This window comes from Babjeviella inositovora, assembly GCF_001661335.1.
Source record: "Babjeviella inositovora NRRL Y-12698 unplaced genomic scaffold BABINscaffold_15, whole genome shotgun sequence".
NCBI classification, from domain to species: domain Eukaryota; kingdom Fungi; phylum Ascomycota; class Pichiomycetes; order Serinales; genus Babjeviella; species Babjeviella inositovora.
Window position 1 is genome coordinate 170,304 of NW_017566852.1, and position 24,184 is coordinate 194,487.

Genomic DNA, 24,184 nt, shown 5'->3' on the forward strand with positions numbered 1-24,184 from the left:
CGGATTATCAGCGTTGGTGATCTAGGTCTTTTGGAGGGGTTGAATGAGAGTTCAAGCTTGGTACACCTCATCGGAAGGTGAGGTGTCCCAATACCCTCGCGTAGTTATGCTCGAGGTTCACGGATTGAATACTGTCTGGTAGCGTCCTTGAAAACCGTTGAAGCTTATTGTGGCTTAAGTCTAAATGGGTCAATGTTGGTGGAATATCGAGTTCCTCGACTGAGGTTAATTTATTGGACCCTAGGTTGAGAACTTGAAGCAGTGGAAGGTTTTTCAATCCCTCAACTGATATCAAATTATTCCGTTCAAGGTTGAGAACTCGGAGCTGTGGAGGGAATTTTAATCCTTTTACTGAATCCAATTTCATGCCCTCTAGGTTCAAATCTGTTAAACTTGGAGGAAAGACAAAGTTCTTTGGTGGGTACAGGGTGAACAACAAATAGTTCCGACTAAGATTAAGACTCTGAAGCCTCTTAGGGAATTTGATTTGGCTCCTCCTGGCAGTATCTGCATCTTCATCTGTTTCCTTTAAACAACTAAGGGAATAACCACGAAGGTTGAGAATTACTAAAGATTCTGGTAACGATTTGACGAAATCTAGCGATGTTAGCAGTGAGCTCATGATCAGTAAGGAAACCAAGCTCGGAGGAAACTTGAGCATGCGAACCTCTGATGATGAGAGCTCCGTATGGTCTAATACCATCTCTCTGAAGCAGTTTGAGAAGGTCTCCACACGGAGCCTCTTCAACGGACACCAGGTGATGGATAATTTCTGTAATTTCAGAGGCAATTTCCGCTGTCTGAAATTTCCAAAGTACAGTTCCCACATATCGTATTGCTGGTAATACGGATCCAGCGACAATAGTTTCAATTCTTCCAACAGCGAGGGAAACCTAAACAGCTCGTCGATCTCCATCAATTCAGGGATTTCTTCCAATCGTAAATATTTCAAATTTGGTAACTTCAATTCGTTGAACCCTTCAACGGAAAAGTCCAAGATTTTCACTAGTGCCAATCTCCGCAAAGTTAAAGGGAGGTTGGCATACACCGACATCGGTCCCCAGGGGTAATGAAAGGCAAATTCTTCGAGATTTGGTGGGAAACAGATTGGTTGGGGGTGAATTAGTGAGTCATCAAAATTTAGCAAACATTGTTTGCGGATAAGTTCAAGCTTGCGGAGATTAGGAGGCAAAGGTGGAACTTTTGGATCAATCAGTGCGGATTGGACAGATATTTCTCGGATGTACTTCCAGACCAGGGGTGATGACGGCAAACTGGCCCAGTTGAAGACTTGTCTATCCTTCATAATAAACTCTAGCATAAAGTCAGTCACAATTGAAGACGCTTTGGCGAACGCTTCTTTGTGGAAGAACTTGCTATCATTGACGTTCTCCCGTACAGAGATGGAAAGCTTTTTAATCCGAAGTTGGTCGAATATTTCGCTGTTGGCCAACTCTTCAAATTCAGAAGACTTCATGCAAACGGCACTACTGTCCATACGGGGGACATTACCTTCATCCGGCGAGTTGCAGATGATCAATTCAAGGTTCGAATAGTAGCATTTCCGGGCCCCGGAAGCAAGGGTGGGATTCTCAGACTTCCTCAATACACCAACTAGTGGGATTGGTAAGTGGGAGAAAATTATCTCGGCAATTTCCAACGGAAGCGTATCCCAAATAGGGGGGGGCGGCCTTGGCATTCATAGTAGGGGGTGACGAAGCATAGAGGATGGGAAGTAAACACGTTGCCATTTACTGAGTGATGTAGAAGACTCTGCTTTATATACGATCTTGGTCAGTGAGAGGAAAAATGTATTTTTTGATTGACACTCTTCGTGTCATCGCAGGATGTGCAGAAATACCGAGTAGATTTCAAATGTAACTAATTGGTGTTATGCACAGAACGCAGGCGGAAGAGTCACTGCACTGTACTGACTGCAAGCAAGTTTGAAGATTTGCACCTAAGACCAGCTTATTACTCCGGCTTAGAACCCCCTCGCTTCCCCTCTGAATATACATCCAGTATAATCATTTAAAAATTCACTCTTATCCACTGGAAATCCCGCATTACAATCAGAGAGAAGGGCAATTCTCAGTAGGCTGCCACTGTCGCGTACAAAGCTGGATCAGGAATCTGATATTTCCCACACTAACGTTCCTGTAGGAGCCATTCAACTCCCGCCGGAACCCTTGGCATTTTCATCTCCTTACTACAGTTACGATTTAAAGTACGCGCTAGTATACCATATATGTATAAAAAAAGTGAGCCGACACACAAAGTAGGGAAAAAGAAGTCGTAAAGCGTGTTGTAAGTCATAACCCATTTCGGAATAATAGCCATTCAGAGAAAAAGGCAACCGAAACCGAAAAACATAAGGGGGAAAAAAACGATGAAAGCTCCAAGAAAAACGGAGGCTGGTTGATCAGTCAGCGGTTACGCCGCAGCTAAACTATGCAAAGCAGATTGAGTAAAGCTATGTTTCTCTCCGAGTCAATCTCCAGTTATGGCATGACAAGCAGCTGAGGAATGATCAAAATCACCCCATTCTCCACCAACTGAATCTCCTGGATATCCACAAACTTCCAGTCCGTGCCCGCCGAACTCACCTGGAACCCACCATCCGCGACATTCTTCAATCTCAACGCCTTCCCGTTGATCGTCTTGACTTCCACGATCCCCAGGGCCACTGCATCCGCACCAGCAAGCGGACTAAAGTCCAAGACATCGGTGACTATGTGTGACTCCACAAACGAGGCAATGTTCGACGCAATCGTCTCATCGATTTCCTGGTCCGTGGACACGTTATTCTCGTCCACCTTCCGCGGAAACTCCCACGGCTTTGCGGAAAGCTGCTCGACCGCGGAGTTGCGCGGAGCAAAAATCAACGTCGACTGCTTTGGGTTGTCAATACGCAGCGCAATGGACATGACATCGCGCACGTACATCGAAAAGATGGACAAATCCGGGTGGTTATTGATGTATGTAGTCAAGAGCGAGTTGTGCACGGTTGTAGTAACTTCCATGCCTTCGGGGATTACCAACTGTTGGCTTGTAGCCCGGAAAAGCTGCTGTTCGAGGAACTCCTGGTCCATGATTTGGCGCTTGGTGAGCTCCTCAAGCTCGCGGATTTGGATATCAGAGAGTTTTGGGGGCTTGTAAATGTTTTTAGCAATAGCAGCGGTCACAAACGTGGCAAATATAGTGGTTTGTATCTTCATTGTGTATTGGTTATGTTTGAAGGAAAAGGTTTGTCACAAGACCGTTTTTGCTTTGAAACGCTAGCGCGTAAGGGATTAAAAGTTGCGTGACTGATTGCTAAGCTGTGGGTTAGATGCAGGAGAGGGGTGAGACCCCAATGCTTGAGCTATCTTATGGACATGTTTGCAGGACATTATAGTTAGTCTTTATTGTGGCTGCCACAAAGATATACGGTAAGTGGGAGGGGGTTTCTGCAAATTGATATGAATGATTTTGAATGGGCAGGTGTCTGATCACGAGAGCTAGGTGATAAGAGTTGATAGTCCTATTTTCGGTCAACAGTAGATTGGCCATCTAACTGCGGCTGTGGTATATCTAGCAGGTAATTGTGGATACTGTTAGCTAGCTAAAAGAGAATACTCCCTATGTAAGATATCTACAAGAAAAGGGTAGTTGGTGGCCCTATATACTGAGGCGGATACGATGCCAGGATGTCCGCTTATCAGGAGTAAGGGAACAATGGCCTCCGACTTCCGTCTAGTTAAATGGCACTTTTACTACAGTGGCCAAGGTTTGCTAAAATCGATTAGACTAGTCCTCAACCCCACGAAGGGTATACGAACGGGAGAGGAATCAGAAAATCCTGGTATAGATCTTAGATCGAATATCCTGCCGCATGCTTAATTCAAATATACCCCTCTTATATCAATTAGTTGGGCCAAACCACCATTTCAGCCGGACCAAACTCCCGAGAACCTCACCGAACGCACCGCCATAATCGGGAAGCAGAAACCTTCACTTGAAATCTCACAATCTAAACTAGTTGGAGGAAGCACTATTTACTCCATGGCATGAACATTTGAACGTTGCAGAGTACCATGACACCGCCGTCGCGCTAATTTTTCAACCAATAGTGGTGTCGCTCATATACCCCTCCAACGTTCATGGCATCTGATTATACTAAATTCCCCGCGTACACTGCATAATATACCACACCAAACGAGAGAGCTTGAGGGATAGGGTGAAAATCCGGCGGAGGGCACTGGCATTACTGTATAGAATTTTCAACTTTCCCCTCATAAGCCATGGCTAAGCCAGCCATTACTCGCAAGTGTCCTTCGGCTAATCTCGTATCTGCACGTTATTTAAAGAGTCAGCCCCAGACGTCACGAGTCATATACGGGTTGCAGGAGTCCGGGGTCCTTATAGTGGGGCATCCGGCGGGATGAGTTGCGGGGTGATAAGCATCCATTAAACCCAGACGCTTATAGCTCTCACAAAGGTCCCTTGAAACCCCCTCGCAGCTACAGCCGTCAAAGAGGGGTAATTATCTATCGTATTACCAGGGAACAAGGGACTTTTGTAAGGTAGTTGGCCCCACTATCGCCCCTCATGTAAGCACAGCTAAGACCCCATCTGAGCCTCGCAGGTCATGCGTTAAGTATCGTCCAAACTCAGATACACCCGCATGCAGGCTAGTGGACAATGCTTGAGTAGACAGTGAGTAATTAAAGATAGTATTAGGCTGTAAAAGCATCATTACAGAGATGTATCGGAGATCTCAATGTCCCGGCGGGGTAATGGTGGCTTTGGCCCTATAAAAGAGGCACCTTCCGCCAGACTATCCAAACCCAAGGTACTCGTCTCTTCAAGATACGCCCTACCCAGTTTTCCACAAACAAAATGACCATTGATATTCCTCACTACGATGCCGCAATTGTTGGCGGCGGTTTTGGCGCCGTCAGATCCTTGTATAACCTCAGAAAGGCCGGTTACAAGGTTCACGGCTTTGAAAAGGGCTCCGCCATCGGTGGTGTTTGGCACCACAACCGTTACCCAGGTGCCAGAGTTGACTCGGACGTTCCGATCTACCAATTGTACTTGGAAGATGCCTGGGGCGGTTTCAAATTCTCTGAGCTATTCCCGGGCTGGAAGGAAATCCAGGCTTACTTTAAGTACGCAGACGAAAAGTTGCAGATTTCCAAGGACTTCACCTTCAATTCCACTGTAACAGCCTGCCACTGGAACGACTCCTCCAACAATTGGACCGTCACCGCCCAGTCCACCGATCTTGGAGAGATTGTCTGCACTGCCACCCACATCGTCTTCTGTACTGGTTTTGCTGCCAAGAAGATAATTCCACGGTTCAAGAACCAGGAAGGGTTCAAGGGCCAGTGGTTCCACACCGCTGATTGGCCATGGTCTGGGGTGGATGTCAAGGGCAAGAAGGTTGCGATTATCGGCACTGGTGCCTCCGGGGTCCAGGTGATCCAGGAAATTGCCTCTGAAGTTGGTTCGTTAACGGTCTTCCAGAGAAGCATTAACACTGCGATCCCTATGAGGCAGCGCAAGTTGACACCGGACTCCCCGGAAAATAACATGCCGATGAAGGAGTCGGTCGAGCATTTCTTGTCGACTAAAACTGGTTTCCTGTTTGACAACATTCCACACAGGTACCATGACTTGACCCCAGCTGAGCGCAAGTCGTGGTTGGACAAGATTTATGCCAAGGGTGGCTTGCGCTTCGCCGCCGGTAACTTCTTGGATGCCCTTATTGACAAGGAAGCCAACCGTTTCTGCTACGACTACTGGAAAGACTCTGTGCGTGCCAGGGTCAAGGACCCAAGAAAGGCCGAGCTTTTGGCCCCTACCCAGCCACCCTACCACATTCTCACCAAGAGACCATCTTTGGAGCAGACCTTTTATGAGGCATTTAACCAGGATAACGTGGACATTGTGGATTTGCGCAATGACTCTATCGTTGAGTTTACCGAAACCGGGATCAAGACCACCGCCCAGGAGTTTGACTTTGATATCGTCATCTTTGCCACCGGTTTCGATGCCGTCACCGGTGGCTTCAAGCTTGTTGACATCAGGGGCCAGGGCGGTGTGAGATTGGAGGATAAATGGAAGAACGGCACCTTTACTCACTTGGGGATGACCATCACCAAGATGCCAAACTTCTTCTTCATGTACGGTCCCCAGGGCCCCTGCGGCTTCTCCAACGGCCCAACCTCCACTACAATTCAATCCGATTGGGCTGTGAGAGCCATTGAGTATATTGAGAAGAACCGCAGGGTGTATATGGTTCCAACCGAGGAGGCTGAAAATGCTTGGAGAAAGAAGGTGAACGATACCGCTTCTTTGACCTTACTTCCGTTAACAAAGTCCTGGTATATGGGCTCTAACGTTGAAGACAAGCCGGTTGAATCTTTAAACTATGTTGGGGGTCTTGGGCCGTACCTCATGGATATTGCTGGAGCCGAAAAGGATGGGTACAGCCGTGACTTTATTTTTGGTGCTTAACGGGTGTCATTTCACCCTGTTTTTATTCTTTCATAGCCCCTGTGCTGGTTTGATCCCACATAGGTTTTATACTTGGAATTCTACACGTATCAATACGAGCACGTAAATGGTATCAGTCTCATGAAGGATTTATGCGCCCATCTATACTGTGATATCTGTATAAACATATTCAACTCGTATGCATGTTACACCTGCATAGATGGATTGCCAAATACCACTCCGCCCATTTTCCGGCTCACGTTACTCGTGCGCCGCACGATTCTGCACGCCTGAAGCATGTGATGCCCGGCGTTACTCCCCGCAATCCATATCACACACACAATATAGATAACCCCTATTCATCTTATAAACCGCTTTATATCCACCTCCCACGATTAAGCTCCTCCCTACCCTTGCTATGTCCACCCCGCTGGCGATCCACGCGGCCTTCAGCCCCAAGCCGGAGCGCCGCGCCGACTTTCTGCCGGAATCGCTCACACAAATCTCGCCCTACGTGACATCCTCGCTCCTGAACGTGTTTCCCTACTTGTGTCTCGCAGACCACGTGTTGCAGAAGCTCACATGGTCTGAGCAGGCCGATCCGTACTCCAACTTCATCTCTCTCGTCATTGTCACGACGTTTTTTGTGTACTGGGACACCATCAAACAGTGGTTCTTCCCGTTCTTTCTCTCGCTCTGGTTTGCCATCGTCGTCTGGCTGACCCAGTCGATCCTCGTCGACTCCAAGTCGAATGAAAAGCCGACACTAGACGAGATTGTGAACGTGTTGAATAACGTGGTGACCCAGATAGACTTCTGCGTGGCGCCGTTCAAAAACGTGGCCACGGGTAGACAGGGCCTCTTCCGCCTCGTGCGCGCGCTCGTGCTGCTCTCGCCGCTCTACGTTGCGGCGTTCCGATTCTTTGTGCCGCCGCGCTACTTTCTTCTTGCGCTCGTGCTCTTCGGCGCGACGTACCATTCGCGCCAGGCGGTTGCGACACGGCGCCTCCTCTGGCGCAGTATGTACATCCGCATGGCTGTGTTCTATCTCACCGGCTATGACTCTACCCGGCCCTCCTCCGCCCATCCCCAGGGCAGGGGCCATGGTACTATGCCGGGACAGTCGTTCAGAATTGTAAATAAGTCAAACATCTCCTTCACCCAGGAGGGCCAGTTGATCGAGTTTGCCATCTTGGAGCACCAGCGCCGCTGGTTGGGTCTCGGCTGGTGTGCTTACTTGTTTCCGTCCGAGCGCAGTCCCCACACGACGGAGACGTTGGTGGAAACGAGCTCGCCCGAAAAGTTTGCCTTCCCCTCGTTCGATTTATCCACTACCGAGTACCGATGGAAATGGTCCGACGAACAGTGGAAGACAGACGAGAGCTTTAATCACGGGAAGGTTGGCGTGGACGGATGGTGTTATTACGACAACAACTGGCAGTACGCCTCGCCGGACGACGGGTTGTTGAAGTATACCAGGACGCGAAAGTGGAAACGGAGGGCATTGCTTGTTATTGACAAGAAATAAGGTTGATTCATGGCGATACCAAGAGCAGGGTCCACTGAGCTGCGACGTTGAGGAGCTATGGATATTTTATTGTAAAATACCGCTCTGCGACTTTCCCGGACTGACCCTCGTGCTTTTCCTGAGCGTGTGGGTTTCATGCTGCGAAAAAGCCTTTTGATATGCATCACTTGGCCGTACTTCGGTAACAAAGGTCTAGCCAGCGTTATACTTGAATAAAGAGACGATACCCCATTGCCTGTTGGCACACTTCAATATCCCTTGGCCCTTTGGTATGTTTTTTTTTAGTTCAGTCCCAGGACATATGTAGAAGATACAATAGGTATGTGCAAGCACACCTTATAATCCCGTGTTCCATATCCCACTCTACATATTCACTCTAAATCTTCACTGTTTACCATATAAATTATCAAACGCATATACACTTTATCTCGTTCTCAGCAACCTCCACCTCTTATATAGACCGTGACGTGGGGTGTGAATGTACAACCAAAATCTCTTCGTACTCCTTCCGAAATAACAATCTTTTTAAGCATAAAAATACAAAAAAGGTTAGCTCTGGCACTACGCCAAGCCAAACCCCTCGTGTCCCTCGGTAGTTGCCAAAAGAAGCGAACCCCTCAACTGCTCATACGAGTCATACTCTGGCAAGTCAATCTGGTTAAAGCATGTGTGTGACGACGGCAAACGGTCCGTCTTGCCGTAATCCCGGTGAATGGAGAATTTGGCAATCCCGTTCACCCCACTGAGCTCCTTAAACCCGTTTAGCGGCACCTTACTCGTCCCCGTCGCAAACTGTAACAACTTCGCGCGCTCCTCAACGTCAAACGAGCGTACCGCGCGCCAGAACCACTGGATCTGCGGCGACGACCCAGAGTAATTGACGTAATTCGAGTTGTTCTTCCAGTCGTCCACATCGATATCCGGCAACCCGGAAATCAAAAGCTCCAACTCCTGTTCGTCAAAGATCGCGATCAAGTCCCGCGGAATAATGTCGTGGAAGCCCTGGAGGAAGTTATCCATCTGTTCCGCGATGCTCGTCTGCAAGCGGTACGCCACAACCCTCCGGACGTAGTCCTGCTTGTTTTCTTGGGTCACGGGCACATTTCTCCCGTCGGGAATCAAGTCAATCACCTTGTGCTCACCGTAGTCATCCGTCTCCACCGAAAAGTCTTCGATGATAATGTCAGTGATGTCGTTCTCCAACATCCAGATCAACGACTTGAAGTACTCGAGGTCGAGCGTCTCCATGTCCTTGAGCGACAGCGGACAGCCGAGAATCTGCTTGTAGACTGCACGCGAGAAGTGGCAATCGAGGAAGAAGCCGTCGTAGATCGCCTTACCGATGATCCGCCCGATGAACTTGAAGAACGAAAGGTGCTCGGGGTTGACCCACGACGTGCGGTTCGGGTGGAACGTTGTCTTATCGCTCGCCACCGGCGCGAACAACGCATAGTCGGGGTTGAACATCTGGCGCGACAACACCAGGTACCACTCGCGAGTCACCCCACCGGCATCCACCCCATCCTCCCCCTTGAACTTGATGTCAAGCTTCGCGTTCTTCATCTCCTCCTTGGACTTGAAGAACAACGCGCGGTAGGAGTCCAAAAAGACGAGATCACGACCCACCGACACGTTAAGCGTCGGTCTTTCGCCGTCCTTGTGCAACTGGCGGTCGAAGTAGTTACGCTTGTTGTCAAACTCGAGCACCCGCGGGTTCTTCACCAACATCGCGAACGGCCCGCTCATGAGCTTCGGATTCACCCGCACCATCAGGTTCAAGATCTTCTTGTGTTCGTCGGTGAAGGCGAAAAAGAGACTCTCGATCGGCTCCTTCAAAAAGTCCTTGCGCACAGTGTAAACATCCTTGGTCTGGAGGTCCTTAACCCGGGAGTGCTTGCACACCACCATGAGTGCCTCGATGAGCGGAAGGAGTACGGTCGCGACGTTGGTGAGTGCCGCCCGCTCCTCCAAGACGCGGAGACACGAGGAGAGCGCGTCCCAGAGCGGCCCAAGGGCGATCTTGGTGTACAACAATGAGAGCTGTTCGACGGTCTGCGTCCCGCCAAAGAGATAGTCCAAGGCGGTGAGCACGCGGAGGAGCTTGGCCTGGTCGGACGATGGCGGAACGAACTTGTTGATCGTTATTCCGCAAAGCTCCTCAGCGGCTGGCGTGGAGGTGATGTCTGTGGCCAAGTCCCGTAGGTCACCAACGATAAGACCCCCAAGGCGCGACGCCTGGAGCGAGAGCTCGCGGGGAAAGACTGTCAGTGCGTTGGAGACCAACGAGAGGTTCTGCATGGCGCCGAGCACCTGCTGGAAGGTACGACTGGAGCATTCGTCGGCAATGAGGATAGAAACAAGGTGGGTGAGCGAGGCCTCGGAGAGAAGCGGCGCAAGCGCGTGCAGAGCAGCAGGCACATGGTCAGCCATACTTCCGAGAGTTGCATTACCATCGTTGTTTTTATCCATCTCGGTCTTCCCCTTGAGGGCCAACGGCCTCGTTGCCACCTGAACCACCCGCGATACAAGATCCATCAAGATCGGCTCGTTCTGCACCAACTTTTTCTCCACAAACGCAAGCAACGCGTTGACAGGATACTTCTTTGCCTTATCAATCGTATCTTTAAACTTCTTCTTGCCCTTGCGCACGGCCTCGTGCTCCACGAGGAAGTAGAACCGCGTGTGCGGATCCGCCTCCAAGAGATATTGAAGCGCCTCGAGCGTCTGGGTCGCCACCACAAGCGGTGTCGCACCGACAGGGAACTCTCCCGCTTCTCGGCCCTTCTTCACACGGCTACACAACTGTGCGTAGCACTTCTCAAGCGACTTCTGGCCGCCAGTGCCCTCCAACACCGAGAGAAGAAGCCCCAAGATTTCTGTACGCGTCTGCTTGCTAGAGCACAAGTACTCCATCAACGCGTGCATCGCGCCGCGCTCCTTAAACGTTTGCGGAAGGAACATCAACTTGGTGAGCGACGCGACGCCCGCACGGTCGAGCAATGGCGTGAAAAACAACCGCTGCTTCAGCTTCGGCACAACCACGTCAGTTTCTTCCTCCTCTTCCTCCTCACCCTCGATTGCTTCGTCATTGTCCAGCTCTTCCGTCTCCTCAAACCGGTTGGCCATGGCCTCCTGCTGGAGAATCTCCTCACGGATCTGCGGCGGGAGCGCGTCAAGAAACTGGGGATCGATCTCGCGCGTGTCACCGCCGGCGACGGTAGCCTCTGCCCGGCGTTCGCGGATGTGCTGCGTGAACACCTCCTCGCGCATATCTTCGGGCAACGCTTCGAAGAAATCTGGATCGATGTCGGTACCGCTAATGTCAACCTCACGTCCCCCGATCAGCATGAGGATTGGCTCCACCGCCGGGGTAACAACCGGCGCGTTGCGGCGCGCGGTTTCGCTCTCACGGCGCTGGCGTTCGCGCTCCTCGCGCTTCACCTGGAGCTTTGACGTACGTGCCGCGCGCGCCTGCTCCTCAGCTGCACGTTTCGCGACCGAAAGCTCGAGCGACACATCAAAGATGCGGTTGAGAATCGCCGGCGCGGCCGCGTACGACTCGTGCGACAACGAAAACATCGCCGCCACGTACTTCCAGCTCTCGAGCGTCGACTTGATCACAAAGTTGGGCGCCAAGCTGAGCTTGTCCTTCTTCTTCTTGTCGAACAACCGGTCGAGAATGCTAATCGCGTCGCTGCCGGGCACGTTGATACCTCCACCCTCACGGAAGATGCTACCACCGTTCGCACGCGATAGCTCGCCAAAGGCGCTCATCAAGTCCTCGATCATTCCGCTGCGCGACCCACGCCGGTTCCCCACACCACCGTTCGCAAAGTGCTCAATCCCGGATTCCACGATCGCGTAGTCCCCGGCCGCAGAGTCAATATCAGACTCCAGTTCGTCCTCCTCCTCGTCATCATCATCCTCCAGGAACGCGGTCGGACCGGTCTCCTCCCCGTCAGACGCGTAGTTATCCATCCATTCGTCTAACGCGTCATCAGACCCGACAGATATCTCGTCGTCGTCAAAGTCATCGTCAAACGAGATCTCGCTCTGGAGACTCTCCTCGGACATCTCGCTGGAACTGTCTTCGGTCTCAATTTCAACAAACCCGCGCTCGGTGATCTCGTCAGGCTCCGACATCGAGACATCCTCGCCTGACCACGCCTCTGGTTCCTCCATGTCGACGTCATCGGAATCCTCCTCCAACTCCTCGTCGGTCACTTCATCCTCGGAGTAAACCACCTCCAATGGTTCACGTTCGTCGTAGTCCATCTCGTCGTAGTCCTCCTCCTCCTCGCTGTCCTCCACGTCGTACATCCCGAGCGTCGAGTTCTTGAACAAGTCTGGCGTGTCTTCCTTATCGTCATCCGACAACGCCTCCTCCTCCTCGCCCTCACCCTCACCACCGGCGCTGCGAAAGAGGTCCTGGAACTGAATCTTGAGCTTGCAAAGCGTCCTAAGGGGCCCGATACACGCGTTGATAACCTCCTTGGCGCCCGGAAAGTTGAAGTCAACGTCGGAAATCACGGCGGAAAACTGCGCCGGGAGCGCTTTCTCGAGCATGAGGCGCCCGATGTAGTAGCAGTCAAGCTCGGTAGAGCCCTTGTCGAGTCCCTTCCCAAGACACTCGCGGTACTCCTTAAGTACCAAGCTCTCGCTGAGACGCACAAGGTCAACAATCATCCCAAAGCGCTTCTTGGCCACGTCCGAAGACACAAACGCCTCCTGAAGCACGCGCGCGATCGACTCCACCGTGTACTTGCGGATCAACTGCATGTCGGGGTCCTCCTTTTTACCGTCCTCGCCTAGCGGGGAGGAAACAAACGCCACGATCGCCATCTTCGCCAAGCGTGACACCATCTTTGGCCGCTCGCTTGCGTCAGCCTTGCCGTCCGCGAGCGAATGCGTCGGAAGAACCTGGTGAAGAAGGAAGTTCATCGACGTAGAGCTTGCCTTGGCCACCCCAAACGCCTTGTGCTTCTTCGAGTACGAAACAAACTCGATCTTGGCGAGTTTGTACGACGCGAGAAGCTCCACCATCGCCTGGAGAAGGAAACATGCGTACGCACAATGCGGGTTCTTGGTGATCCCACCTTTGAACTGGCTCAGCGCGTCCTTCGCCTTCTGGTCCGCCTCCTTGGCGGCCACTTGCTCAGAGGTGAAAGGTTCGCTCGGCTCGGGGTCCTCAAACCAATTGTGTTTCTTGGCCGCCATGAGCTCCGAAAGGAGGAGGTCCATGATGCCCGTAGGGTCGTCCAAGGGCTTTGCCGACGGACCCTCCAGAATTGGCGGGACTGCCAGCTCCACTAAGCTCGTCATCAACGGCTTTGTACAGTCATGAATCCGCATCTCCTTGCTCCCGACCTCCACGTACACCTCCGGCGCCCGCACCACCATCGCAGACGTCTCCTTCACCACCACGTTGATATCCTTGTGGGTACCCGGGCTGAACCGCCCCTTCGTCGCGAGAACCCTGCGCAACTCGGCCTCCATCGTCCGCCGAATCACCTCCGGCGACTCAAAACACCGGCGGAACAACGCAATGAGCGACTCCTGGAGGATGAAGAACTTATCAGAGGCATTGAACACCGCTACCGACGTCACTATGCGCTTGACCACCCCCGCCTCGATCATCTTACTAGTGTTTTCGGTCCTTCTTCCAAAAAGAATGAGGATCCGCGTGAGCGAAATGGCGGTATCAATGTCGGATATCTCCACGTCGAGTGCCAAAACGCGCATAAATGTCCCTTCGTACGTTTCCCGGCTAATCGACGGATGGCCCGGCACCACGGGGAAGCGTAACTTGCCCTCGATGGCCAATTCCTCAGCCACGGGAATATCGGAATACGAGAGAATCCTCTCAAACACCAAGAGCGCCTTGGAGAACCACGGCTGGTTGAGATGCTCCGGCTGGAGCACATCTTCGAAAAACCCCATAAACTCGTCCACGAGCTCGAGCGTGGACTCGCGGTAGAACACCTTGCTGTCGCTCATAAACAATGACAAAAGCGTGAGCATGCTCGCAAGCTTTTCTTTGTTTCCCACATCGGCCATGTCGAACGAGTACAAGTACTCGAGCACCACGTGTGGAATGTCCTCAGGATCCTTCTCAAACGCCCCGTCCACCACCTCGTGTACCTTGAAGACCGACTTTGGCGAGAACTGGGGAATGAGCAACCACCTTTCCAAGAAACGCCCGCGGTTCTTCGCTCGCAAGTCGTCTAACTCGTTGAGGAAGCGGTACTCCCGGTACTGGGGACTGACAAGGTGCGCCTCCGGCTTGACATAGCCCTTCTGGAGACACTTTTCCACGATTCCGTCCCATTCATCGTCGTCAATGTCGTCTGGTTGGTGTGCTGGAACGTCGTACACGTCGTGCTCCTTGACAAAGTCGACCGCAACGGCCTCTGGCATCCCGAGCGACCGGAGATACGCCACCTTGGAGGAACTCCGGGCGGAGTCCAACTGTGCAAGCGCTCCGGCGTGGCTCACGTGGAGCTCACCGTTGTTGGTGAACACAAAGCGATTGATCTCGAGAAAGCGGTGGATCGCCAACGGCGTGAGGCGCGTGATGATGTCCTCGTCAAAGGGATACTTGCCGTCCATGACCGTGTCCAAGAAGCCCATCAAGAGGAGCTTTGCCTGGACAACAAAGTTCGCGCTAACCTCCTGCGCGTTGATAATGCCGTTGTTGTAGAGATGGTTGACGGCAGGGATCTTTTCAATTTGGTCGCCGTTCAGTACCTTGGTGAACAAGTTCAACAATTGCGAGATGATTACGAGCGTCGCGCACTCCACCGTGTTCGGGAGGTACTTCAAGTTCTGCGCGGCGCGGAGCCTCTCCGTGTCGAGCGTGTAGAGGAGCTGCCAGTGGTGCACTAAGACCGCTCGCGAGCGCATAAACCCGCCTTGCTGCATGAAGCAGATCGCAAGCACCGTCTGGAGATGCTCCTGCCCGGTGCGCGACTTACCTGTCAACACAAAGCAGAGAAGATTGACCACAACTGCAACGTAGGAGCCCTGGGCGGCGGGATCGTCAACCGTGACATCCATCAAACGGATAAGGGTGGTTGCGAGATGGTTCGACGTGGCGACAAGACTTGCCTTCAGCACTTGTGCTTCCTGCTTCTTGGCCATCGGGAGGTTTGCCATGGCGGAGAAACAGGCCGCGACAGCCACCTGGATGCGGTTGGTAAGGAACCGGATCTGTACCGAGTTTTTGTACTTGGCGCTATTCTTGTCGTTCTTCACCGGAGTCAGAGAAAGCTCACCGTGACTAAACTGGAGCGGCGGCACGTCGGGGTTCTTCGGCGGAGACGTGAGTGTGGTGGCCTCGTCGGGCATGGAGCAGCGGAGGAACGCCTCCTCGAGCGCACAGCTCTGGAAAAGGCACCCAAGGAGCTCCATGAGTCGCTGGCCTTTGGCTCCGGCAAAAATCTGCGAGAGCTGCGTGATCCGGACCGGGAAAAGGTTGTACGGGTTGCAATAGATGTCCATAAAAACGACAAGGAGGGCTGAGAGGTGCGCCAAATTCTGGAGTAAGCTGCTGGCGGCGGAAATTTGGCCGTCACGGGCCATCGCCAGAAACGCCGAGGTGCCGCGCGCGGCATGGTCAAACTGCAAAAACGCATCCACGCTCTCCAACCACGCGAGCAACGCATCAATTATCGACCCATCCCCAAGCCCATACTTTCGGTCTTCCTCGTCAAGAAACTTAAGCACCCCCGTGATGGAGAGAATGGAGTCCGAGAAGACAAAGTCATATGGCGCGTTTGCCACCGCGAGAAAGTCCAACCAGCGGGCAAACGGCATCTTTTCCATGAGCGCACGCGCCATGCCGCTCTCCTGGACCAACGACGAGAGGAACAAAGTCGCGCGGTCAACCATGAACGAGCCTTCAGTGATTTCCCACTCCTTGAGATCCTCAGCCCCTTTCTCGAGGTTGAGAACATCCTCGGAAATAGAGTGGTAGAACGCACCCTGGGGCGAAGTGTACAACTCCGTTCCTGGCAACAACCCTGAGGCAGCACGGGGAACGGCGGCCGCGAGCTTGATCACCTCCTGCACGATGATCGGGCGGAGCTCCGGGTAGTGGCGGCCGAGCTCCTCAATCAACGACCCAAGCTGCTCCGTGTTGCTGGTGTCTATGGCCCGCACGTGGTCCTTGGAGTAGTCTGACACGAGAAAGCTCTGGAAGAAGGTTGGGAGGATCCCCATGTCGATGACCTTCTTCAATCCCACAGTGTTGAGGCAGATGGCCTCAACGATCTCGACCATGGCCGTGAACAAGCCAGACGATGGCCCGAAGAGTGTTGCGTAGTTTGCCAACACCCTGTCAAGGCAGCCGGCCTCCTGGAGGATAGCGTACGATGATGGCTCGTTGTGGATAATTGTCGCAAGGATGTTCAACGTGCCGGTGATGATTGTCGGGCCAAACATCTGCGGGCGCAAGACAATCTCGTTGAGCGCTACGAGGAGCGCGGAATCAAACAAGTTACGCATGCGGTCGCTGGTATCAGTCTGGAGGAGGTGTAACACAAACTTGAGAAGGGTTTTGAAATACTGCGCCTGTCGGAAGGAGACTTCGTAGTGGACAATACAGCCCTGGGGTTTTCCGCCCGCGAACTCGGGGTTTGCCACCGCAAAGTTGACCTCGTAGACAATGGCGTCCACAAGCCTGGAGAAGCCCTCGTTATCGATGAACGTGTCAAGCATCTCGGGGTATGAAAGAATGAGGGCGTCGAGGAGGTGAAGTGATGCGTTGGAAATGCGTCGCTTGGTGGTGCGCAACGCGAGAAAGTCGAGCAAATGGGTCATAAGGCCGGCAGAGGTGAGCGAAACCGCAAGGGATTTGGTTTCGAGGATGCGCCCGAGCATCTCCACGAGGAGCTCGGCGCTGGCCGCATCGTCAAGCGCAGGGTCCTCGTCCTTTGCAGCCTTGTAGATCACGCGGAGCATCTGGAAGAGCACGCCATGCGACACGTTTGCGGACAAGGCGCGCACGATGTCGCTGCTCCAGGTGCGGCGGAACGCAATGCAGGAGAGCGCCTTAACGGCGGCCGCATATACCGGTGGGCTGACGCTGTTGGCGGGTGAGACAAGGTCCACGAGGTAGCTGAAGATGTAAGGGTCGAATTCAAACAACTGCGACGTCACCAGAGACGTATCGTTGACGCACACGATGTACGCGATAGCAAGGCACCGGATCTGAACGAGGTTTTCGCGGAGCTGGAGCGCTTCGAACGACTGGTTGTTGAAGGCCTTTGCGACCGGAGCCTTGAGCCCGAGCTGAAACCATGCCGCGGGCGGGACACTCACCGCTCGGTCATAGATCTGCGCAAGCGAGAGCTTACGAACCTCGTCCTGGGGGAGGGTGAAGTGCGCGAGGCCTTCCGTGTAGATGGTGTGGGTTTGGGTCTTTTTCTTCTTCTTGGATGCCTTCCTGGAGACCTCCACACCGGCAGGGGTATCTCCGGTCTTGTCGGACAGGGAATTTCCGTGCTTCCCGGCTATATCCTCCTTGGCATCTTTCGGTGCGTCCTTTTTGGACTTGACGTCATGTTTCAGCGGCTGGTCCTTCGGAAAAAGGGGAACGGTCTTGGCGGTCGTCTTGAAGTACTCAAAGTCCAACGCGCGCCACTTTGACGGAATCTTCTTCTTATTGCTAATGCAGTCGTACAACCCGATGTGGTCGTCGCCAGAGTGATTGTGGGTCGCTGGGGGAAAGAAGCGCGCGAGTGCTAGGATGCGCGCCTTCACCTCCGCCGACGCGGCGTTCTTCGAAGAATGGGTCACGCACGCACTTTCGGCCACAAGCACCAACACGTGCAAAGTAGCGAGTCTAAGGGGCACAGAGCACGACCCAACCAAGTTGTAGAGATGGTGGGTGGATGCGTAGATGTGTTTGTTCGAACAGTGGCGCAAGAGCAACGCGGTGTAGGCCAAACAGGCGGTGGAAAGCGTCTGATCCGTGCGATCGAGCTCACGGAGCGGCACATGCTCGGCGTCGAGGGCATATTTCTTGACAAGGTCCTCGAGGATAGAGTCAAAGCGGTTAAGGAGCGGGATCCAATGGCACAAGTCACCCTTGGGCTTTTCCCAGGCGGTGAGCGCGTTGAGTTTCGAGGGTAAGAGGGCGAGGTCGCACGATACGAGGTCCTCAATGAGACCCTTGATCGGCAGCGCCCGTTCCAAGAGTTTTGCATGGTCTCTTTTTGTGATGATCATGAGAGCTGGTGTGGGAAGGTTAGAGATGTTTCAGTGGCGTTAGCAAAACGTTCCAGAAATAACCGCCGGGTGGGATACCCTTTGGTAGAAAAAAATATCGTGCAGGAGGGTGGGGCACGACCGTATCTGGAGGGGGGAGGGGTCCAAGTTGAGCTACCCAAGGCGTTTGCATGTTAGAGTAAAGCATTACGGCCTCTTCGGAAGGCCTTAATAAAGGATGGAGTGAAAAGCGGTGTGGGGTACTTTTGTGGTAATTAAGCTGGGAGGTAAGGGCGGAAAGCCAGAAATAGGTTATTGCAAAAATGGGCCAGCGAGCGGTCTTGATTAGCAGAGGAGTTTTAAGGGTGCAGGACATCACAACATGATCAAAATTGACACAAAGTCTGCTTCCCATCCCTTACACTATCCTCCAGGATATTTCCCTTTTATCTTTTGTTTTTCCCCTTACCTCCTGGACATTTCACCAATCATGTCCAACCGCGATTCTTCAAGGTCATACATCCACCTTACGGCCTCCCACCACGTCCTTTATCTCGAGGAATGGGTGCACGAGAAACTTCCCTTTGACGATATTGATGTAAACCTGAACCAAGACTCGGACGATGAAGAGTATTTGACGGGAAATTTCGGACACAGTCAGCCGCAACACCCTTCCAATGGTACGTTTGGTGCCTCCCGGACGTACGCAAGGCCTGTCCCGCCCGCATGGAAGGACCTTTCGCTCAGCGAGTTTTTAGCCGACCACGAGAACTTTCCACGCGACGGGACTATTCTCAAGCGGATCAACCGCGAGGATTTTCTGGAGGCGAGAGAAGATAAAACGATGGATGAACATGATATCTCTGCCATCTCGACGTCGTCGCTAGGTCAGAACGTGTTGGATGCATTCACAAGTGAGGGCTTGAGCCAGAACCTGGACGGACTAGACAACTCGCCGAATTTACGGCCACATGCCCGTAGCTCTGTGAGTCCGGCTGGGACTATGAATACACCAGAGATGAATCGTGTGAGGAGGAGCTATGAAACTCCTGTGGCGCGAATCATGAGATAGATCCAAGGTATGGGAAGCCCCACGTAGGATCAATCCCTCTTGAGAGTTCACTGGTGGGTTTCCAACAGGCCGGTACATTTTTTAATGCAACCGTCAGGTACCCAACCAGATTCACCGCTAGTTAAATATGAGTCGAACTATACCCTGGGGGAGGGCCACAGTAGAGTTTCAATCTTGTCCATGTGACTAAGATTTCTTGAAGCTCCTGCCTGACGGGATTTCTTGAAGCTCCTATTCGATAGGTTTACTCGAGAATATAGCTACAAGTCACACCCGATAGAGCTATCCCGGGTCAATAGCATGAGATTTAAACAGACTTTACCTATGTATATATTTTAATCAATACATCCGGGGTGGACGCATCGGCACATGTCTCTGCCGTGATTTGGTCAATGTGCGAGTTTAATCCCTTGGCCGATTACGACTTAAGCACCGGATTATATCACCTTTTTGACCCCTATTACTGACTGTCATGCCTGGCCATTATATGTTAGCCAGGTCTCTAAACGCAGGAAAATCGATCTTCCTTCCCCGCGTGTTTTTCAGGTGCATAAACCTTTCAACAGTAAACAAAGGACGCCACCAGTCGTTAACGCCCTCTGTGATGGCCTCAGACATCAACTCACCCTTAACGGTGCCCTCCATGGATCCTATTTCACAAATTCCCGTAAAATCCCCACACAATCTTCGCTTTGTCACGTTCAACATCAACGGGTGCCGCTCGGTGCTCAACTACCACCCCTGGAACCGGTCCAAATCCTTCGACTATATGTTTTCGAGCCTTCAGGCGGACGTGATTACCCTCCAGGAACTCAAAATCCAGCGCTCGGACATCAACCACCAGAAGGGGTTGGGCTCCTTGGCGGGCTACCGCTGTTTTCTCACAGTGCCGCACGCAAAACGTGGCTACAGCGGCGTCGGCGTCTACGTGCGCATCCCTGCGGCCCACGAGCCGGAAGCCGTGAGGAGATCTTTGGTGGTGATTAAGGCCGAAGAGGGAATCACTGGTATTCTCCAGTCGCCAGATTACAAACCCCTGGAGTATCGCGAATTGCCCCCAGAGAAGGGCATTGGGGGGTATCCCACAAGCAACCAGGCATGGTATCCGCGAATAGACAGCGAAGGACGGTGTGTAGTAGTGGAGTTGGCATGCAACGTGGTTGTAATCTCGCTCTACTGCCCCGCAAACTCGATGGGCACAACGGAGGGGGGAGCCTTCAGAGTGGCTTTCCTTGAATGTGTATTTGAACGTGTGAGAAACCTTGAAAAGCTAGGCAAACAGGTTTTGGTAATGGGGGATATTAATGTGTCTAGAGACTTGATCGACAGTGCCGACGCCTGTTTTGAGCTTGCAAAGACCGGGGCCGTGAAGAAGCTTCCGGAGGGTGTCTACGAGTCTCCCTGCCACGAGGGGGCGGCGTTTGAACGGTTAAATGCGGATGAAGTAGAGCGGTTCCGATCTTCAACCCTTCCCAAAGCGTTGCTCAACGGGATCGTGGCAAATTCCAAATCAAAGGATGGTGCACAATATGAGACTACCACTATGGAAGAGACAACTGCAGTTGATATTGCAGTTGATGACATTGTACCTGGAAAGGTCTTGTATGACATCGCAAGAGAACTCCACGGGCGGCGACTCAAGATGTTTACATGCTGGAATACACTTAAAAACGCAAGGCCGTCGAATTATGGCTCACGGATTGATTTGATCTTGACTACTGAGCAGTTAAAGCGTCGAGCAGTGCAGGCAGATATCTTGCCTATGCTCCATGGCTCCGATCATTGTCCGTTATTTGCTGATTTCAGCCCTGACACTCTCATAATGACGCATAATCTGACATCGTTAAAGTTCGAAGCAAAGGCTTTCTACAAGTTACAATACAACGGTATCGATGCCATGTTTGGCAAGTGCAATGCAGAAACGGTGGATACCTCAACAGAGGTGGAGGGTATACTTCCAATAATGAAAGAGGAAGCACCATTTGCTTCGCCAGAATGCGACACCACAAAGCCATTAGGCCCACCAGCAAAGAGGCTAAAACTTGCTTATGTTAGCCGGAAGGCGGTGGTAGTACCTAAGAACCAAAAGCTGATTGCCAGCTTCTTCACCCCTGCCAAACCTGCAGCCAAAGAATCCTTGTTTGTTGAAGAATCGGACGACGAGTTGTATGAGGCTGTGACAGAGGCTGCTATTACTAAGCCCTCAGCGTCGTCTGTTGGCTCAATTGGTAGTTTCATGGCTGTCTTGGGGAAACCGCCACGGTGCAAGCACAACGAGGCCGCCGTGTTGAAAACATGCACCAATTCTAAGAGTGCCAATCGCGGAAAAAAGTTCTGGTCCTGTCGTGAACGGTCGTGCAATTTTTTCGAGTGGGCGAATGCCAACCAGTGAATACGACAAGCTCACGGGACTGTGTATATGGTCCCTTACGGACGATTTGAGTGTCATTACAGCCTACATCTAGATCTACTGAGTATGAATAGCCCCTTGTAGCCTGAGTTAATTGTGATCTTCCGATTACCTTCCAGGCCTTGTAATCGATAGCTATTTTCTCGACTCTTACTCTATGAGAAGGGCTATGCCAAAGCTTCCAACATCAATTTAGTGCTTCCTTTTTGCGACGCCTTCACAAATTGGACTATAAACTCTAGCGGATTCTACTTTTGGGCATCAATCATGGTGTCACTTAAGCGCCACATGATGACCATTATAACCGACTGGTACGGCTCAAACTGGTCAAAGAAGTAATCACCGTACTCTTCCTGTATCACCAGCCAGTTTCTATTCTTGGCCACAGCAATCTTGGACTTTTTCTTCTTTGTTCCGTCGAACGTGACAATTCCCTTGATCGTCTCGTGCAACTCCGGGTGGATATTCGAGAAATAGATAGAGACACCTCTTGCAATCCCCAAGTCCTCCATCGTGTACACGTTCATCTTTTTCAACGCAAAGAGGAGAAACATCTTGGCAGACCACACGCCGATGCCCTTGATAGCCACCAACTTATCTACAATCATCGGAATATCATCGCTTTGGAAGACCTTGGCGTTCAATTCTTTGTTTTGGAAATTCTCAGCCACCGAATTGACGTACTTCACCTTTTGACCGCTCAAACCACAGGTTCTCAATTCCTCGTCCGAACAGTCGATGATGTCCTGGGGCCCTGGGAAGGGTAACTTATCCGCTTTCTGCCACTTCTCCGCCAGCTCTTCCAACGGAAGATGCGTTTTGCCGTTTAAGAAATACAACAGGAACTTGCGCTTGATGGACTTGGCTGCGGCACCGCTAACCTGTTGGGAAATGATGCCCGAGCACAAGCTTTCAAACCAGAACTGCAACTGTTGGTCTGCGTCATCGAACTGGTGGCTAACTGTCTTCAAGTATGCGTCAAAGGGTTTCAGAACCACAGTGGCATACAAATTTGGATCCTTGGAAAGGACATATTCTACGCCCTTAATGAACTCAGGCGTGTGCTGGTCGACATACTCTTGTGGCAACGCCGGAAGCGTTTCAGGGGTAGTGGGAAGACGGGGGATCTTGAGGGGTGGTAGCACCCGTGGAGTAGCTGGAGACGCCTTGACAGTAGTGGCCTTTCTGGCCCTCGTGGCCGCTGGTTTGGTTTCGGCGGTCTCTTTCTTGACTGCGGGGACGTCGTTGGAGATAACTCTTTTGGAGCGGGTTACGGAGACCATGTTGTGTGAGATACGTAAGGACTTGAGAAAATAATTGGAGCACCGTCTACGGAGCATAAATGGTGGACTTTTGTATGGATGGCCGGGATAATCCAGCTAGGTTGACAGTGATTGCTTGGGTGGCAACGCGTACCAACCAGGGAGATGGGTTTTTAGATACCCACATGCATGTGTCTGCATTGGGACAGAACGGCGCAGGCGGCATGAGCTGGGAATTGATCCCGCAGCGGTCAAGTAGCTAGGCCAGTCACATTGGATGAATTTTTAATTCCAGGAAATCCTAACCTAAAGAAATGGGAGAGGTTTTGAGTGGAAAGTGACTGCTAAATCAAATCCCACAAGCGTATAGGAAAGACGAGACAGGTTGACAAATTTATATTCTAGCGTAGTGTAAATTTAAATAAGATGAGAATATATATCTGCATATATATGAAAATATGTACACGCAAACAATTTATTCTCAAGCATAGATATATAAACTTTTGTAATATTAAAACTTAGCTCTACCCGTAGCTATCTATAGCTAAATCAACATTACGGTGTAGTGTGAGTATATACAAGAGGTTTAACGGCTGGAGTGGCGGGCATATGTGCGGGGTTTGCACCCTGGTTGTGGCACCTGACGTGCCCCACCTTGCTCCTCACTATATTGCAACACTCCGGATATGCCCATTGGGTGGAGTTTCAGCCAAGGAAATAATTCGAGCTACTGATATTTAGTCATCCGAGTTGGTAAAACTAAAATTTAGTAACTGGGTGTTGGTGAACTCAGCTGCTCCGGCCGGCACGCTACAATACCAATGAATCCTGCTCTACGATCCAGTGGCTTGTTCCGCACGAGTATACTCAAAAATGGGCTATCCAGAAACCAGAGTAGCACGATTATTTACCATTATCCCCTGCCAGTGCACGGATGATTTTGATCATGGTACCACTGCACGGATGATTTTGATCATGGCACCACTGTTGAGGGCCCAAGGATTAGCTCCTTATGCATCACCCTCTGCTCCGAAAGTATATTCTCAGTTACCGATTTAGACTATTTCCTCCCGGCTATCTTTAAAAAAATTAGGTAAATCGGTAGTCGGGTCCGACTCATTCGGTCTCTGCCCTTTTTTAGCCCCTCGCGCACGAACTGCAAAAATGAGGGGAGCACGTAAGATTCCTCCTGCAGCTCTAAATTATCGTGCACATACTGA

At 51.7% G+C, this 24,184-nt stretch overlaps 8 protein-coding genes across 8 annotated transcripts; 5 read left to right on the forward strand and 3 right to left on the reverse strand.

Moving 5' to 3' along the window:
- Nucleotides 1–2,235: 2,235 nt before the first annotated feature.
- Nucleotides 2,236–3,245, reverse strand: BABINDRAFT_163501 (uncharacterized protein). The gene has a single exon (XM_019129947.1). The coding sequence runs from the start codon at nt 3,216–3,218 to the stop codon at nt 2,502–2,504; it is 717 nt and encodes a 238-aa protein (XP_018982819.1). The 5' UTR covers nt 3,219–3,245; the 3' UTR covers nt 2,236–2,501.
- Nucleotides 3,246–4,881: 1,636 nt separating this feature from the next.
- BABINDRAFT_41602 (flavin-containing monooxygenase) lies at nt 4,882–6,504 on the forward strand (the record flags this gene model as incomplete). The annotated part of the gene is made up of 1 exon (XM_019132031.1): nt 4,882–6,504. One exon carries the CDS (start codon nt 4,882–4,884, stop codon nt 6,502–6,504), a length of 1,623 nt encoding a protein of 540 aa, XP_018982820.1.
- Nucleotides 6,505–6,863: 359 nt separating this feature from the next.
- Nucleotides 6,864–8,303, forward strand: BABINDRAFT_163504 (uncharacterized protein). The gene has a single exon (XM_019129948.1). It carries the CDS (start codon nt 6,902–6,904, stop codon nt 8,009–8,011), a length of 1,110 nt encoding a protein of 369 aa, XP_018982821.1. The 5' UTR covers nt 6,864–6,901; the 3' UTR covers nt 8,012–8,303.
- An 80-nt stretch (nt 8,304–8,383) lies between these two features.
- TOM1 (E3 ubiquitin-protein ligase) lies at nt 8,384–18,490 on the reverse strand. The gene has a single exon (XM_019129949.1). The coding sequence runs from the start codon at nt 18,239–18,241 to the stop codon at nt 8,573–8,575; it is 9,669 nt and encodes a 3,222-aa protein (XP_018982822.1). The 5' UTR covers nt 18,242–18,490; the 3' UTR covers nt 8,384–8,572.
- Nucleotides 18,491–18,602: 112 nt separating this feature from the next.
- On the forward strand, nt 18,603–19,292 carry CTA6 (Cta6p; the record flags this gene model as incomplete). Its single annotated transcript, XM_019130630.1, has 1 exon — nt 18,603–19,292. One exon carries the CDS (start codon nt 18,603–18,605, stop codon nt 19,290–19,292), a length of 690 nt encoding a protein of 229 aa, XP_018982823.1.
- A 643-nt stretch (nt 19,293–19,935) lies between these two features.
- On the forward strand, nt 19,936–21,684 carry APN2 (DNA-(apurinic or apyrimidinic site) lyase; the record flags this gene model as incomplete). The annotated part of the gene is made up of 2 exons (XM_019130917.1): nt 19,936–20,790; nt 20,845–21,684. 2 exons carry the CDS (start codon nt 19,936–19,938, stop codon nt 21,682–21,684), a joined length of 1,695 nt encoding a protein of 564 aa, XP_018982824.1.
- Nucleotides 21,685–21,962: 278 nt separating this feature from the next.
- BABINDRAFT_18614 (DNA-3-methyladenine glycosylase II) lies at nt 21,963–22,808 on the reverse strand (the record flags this gene model as incomplete). The annotated part of the gene is made up of 1 exon (XM_019131202.1): nt 21,963–22,808. A coding segment is annotated over one exon (846 nt), but the record flags the coding sequence as incomplete, so codon positions are not given.
- Nucleotides 22,809–23,626: 818 nt separating this feature from the next.
- On the forward strand, nt 23,627–24,047 carry BABINDRAFT_163507 (uncharacterized protein). Its single transcript, XM_019129950.1, has one exon. The coding sequence runs from the start codon at nt 23,838–23,840 to the stop codon at nt 24,021–24,023; it is 186 nt and encodes a 61-aa protein (XP_018982826.1). The 5' UTR covers nt 23,627–23,837; the 3' UTR covers nt 24,024–24,047.
- Nucleotides 24,048–24,184: the final 137 nt, after the last annotated feature.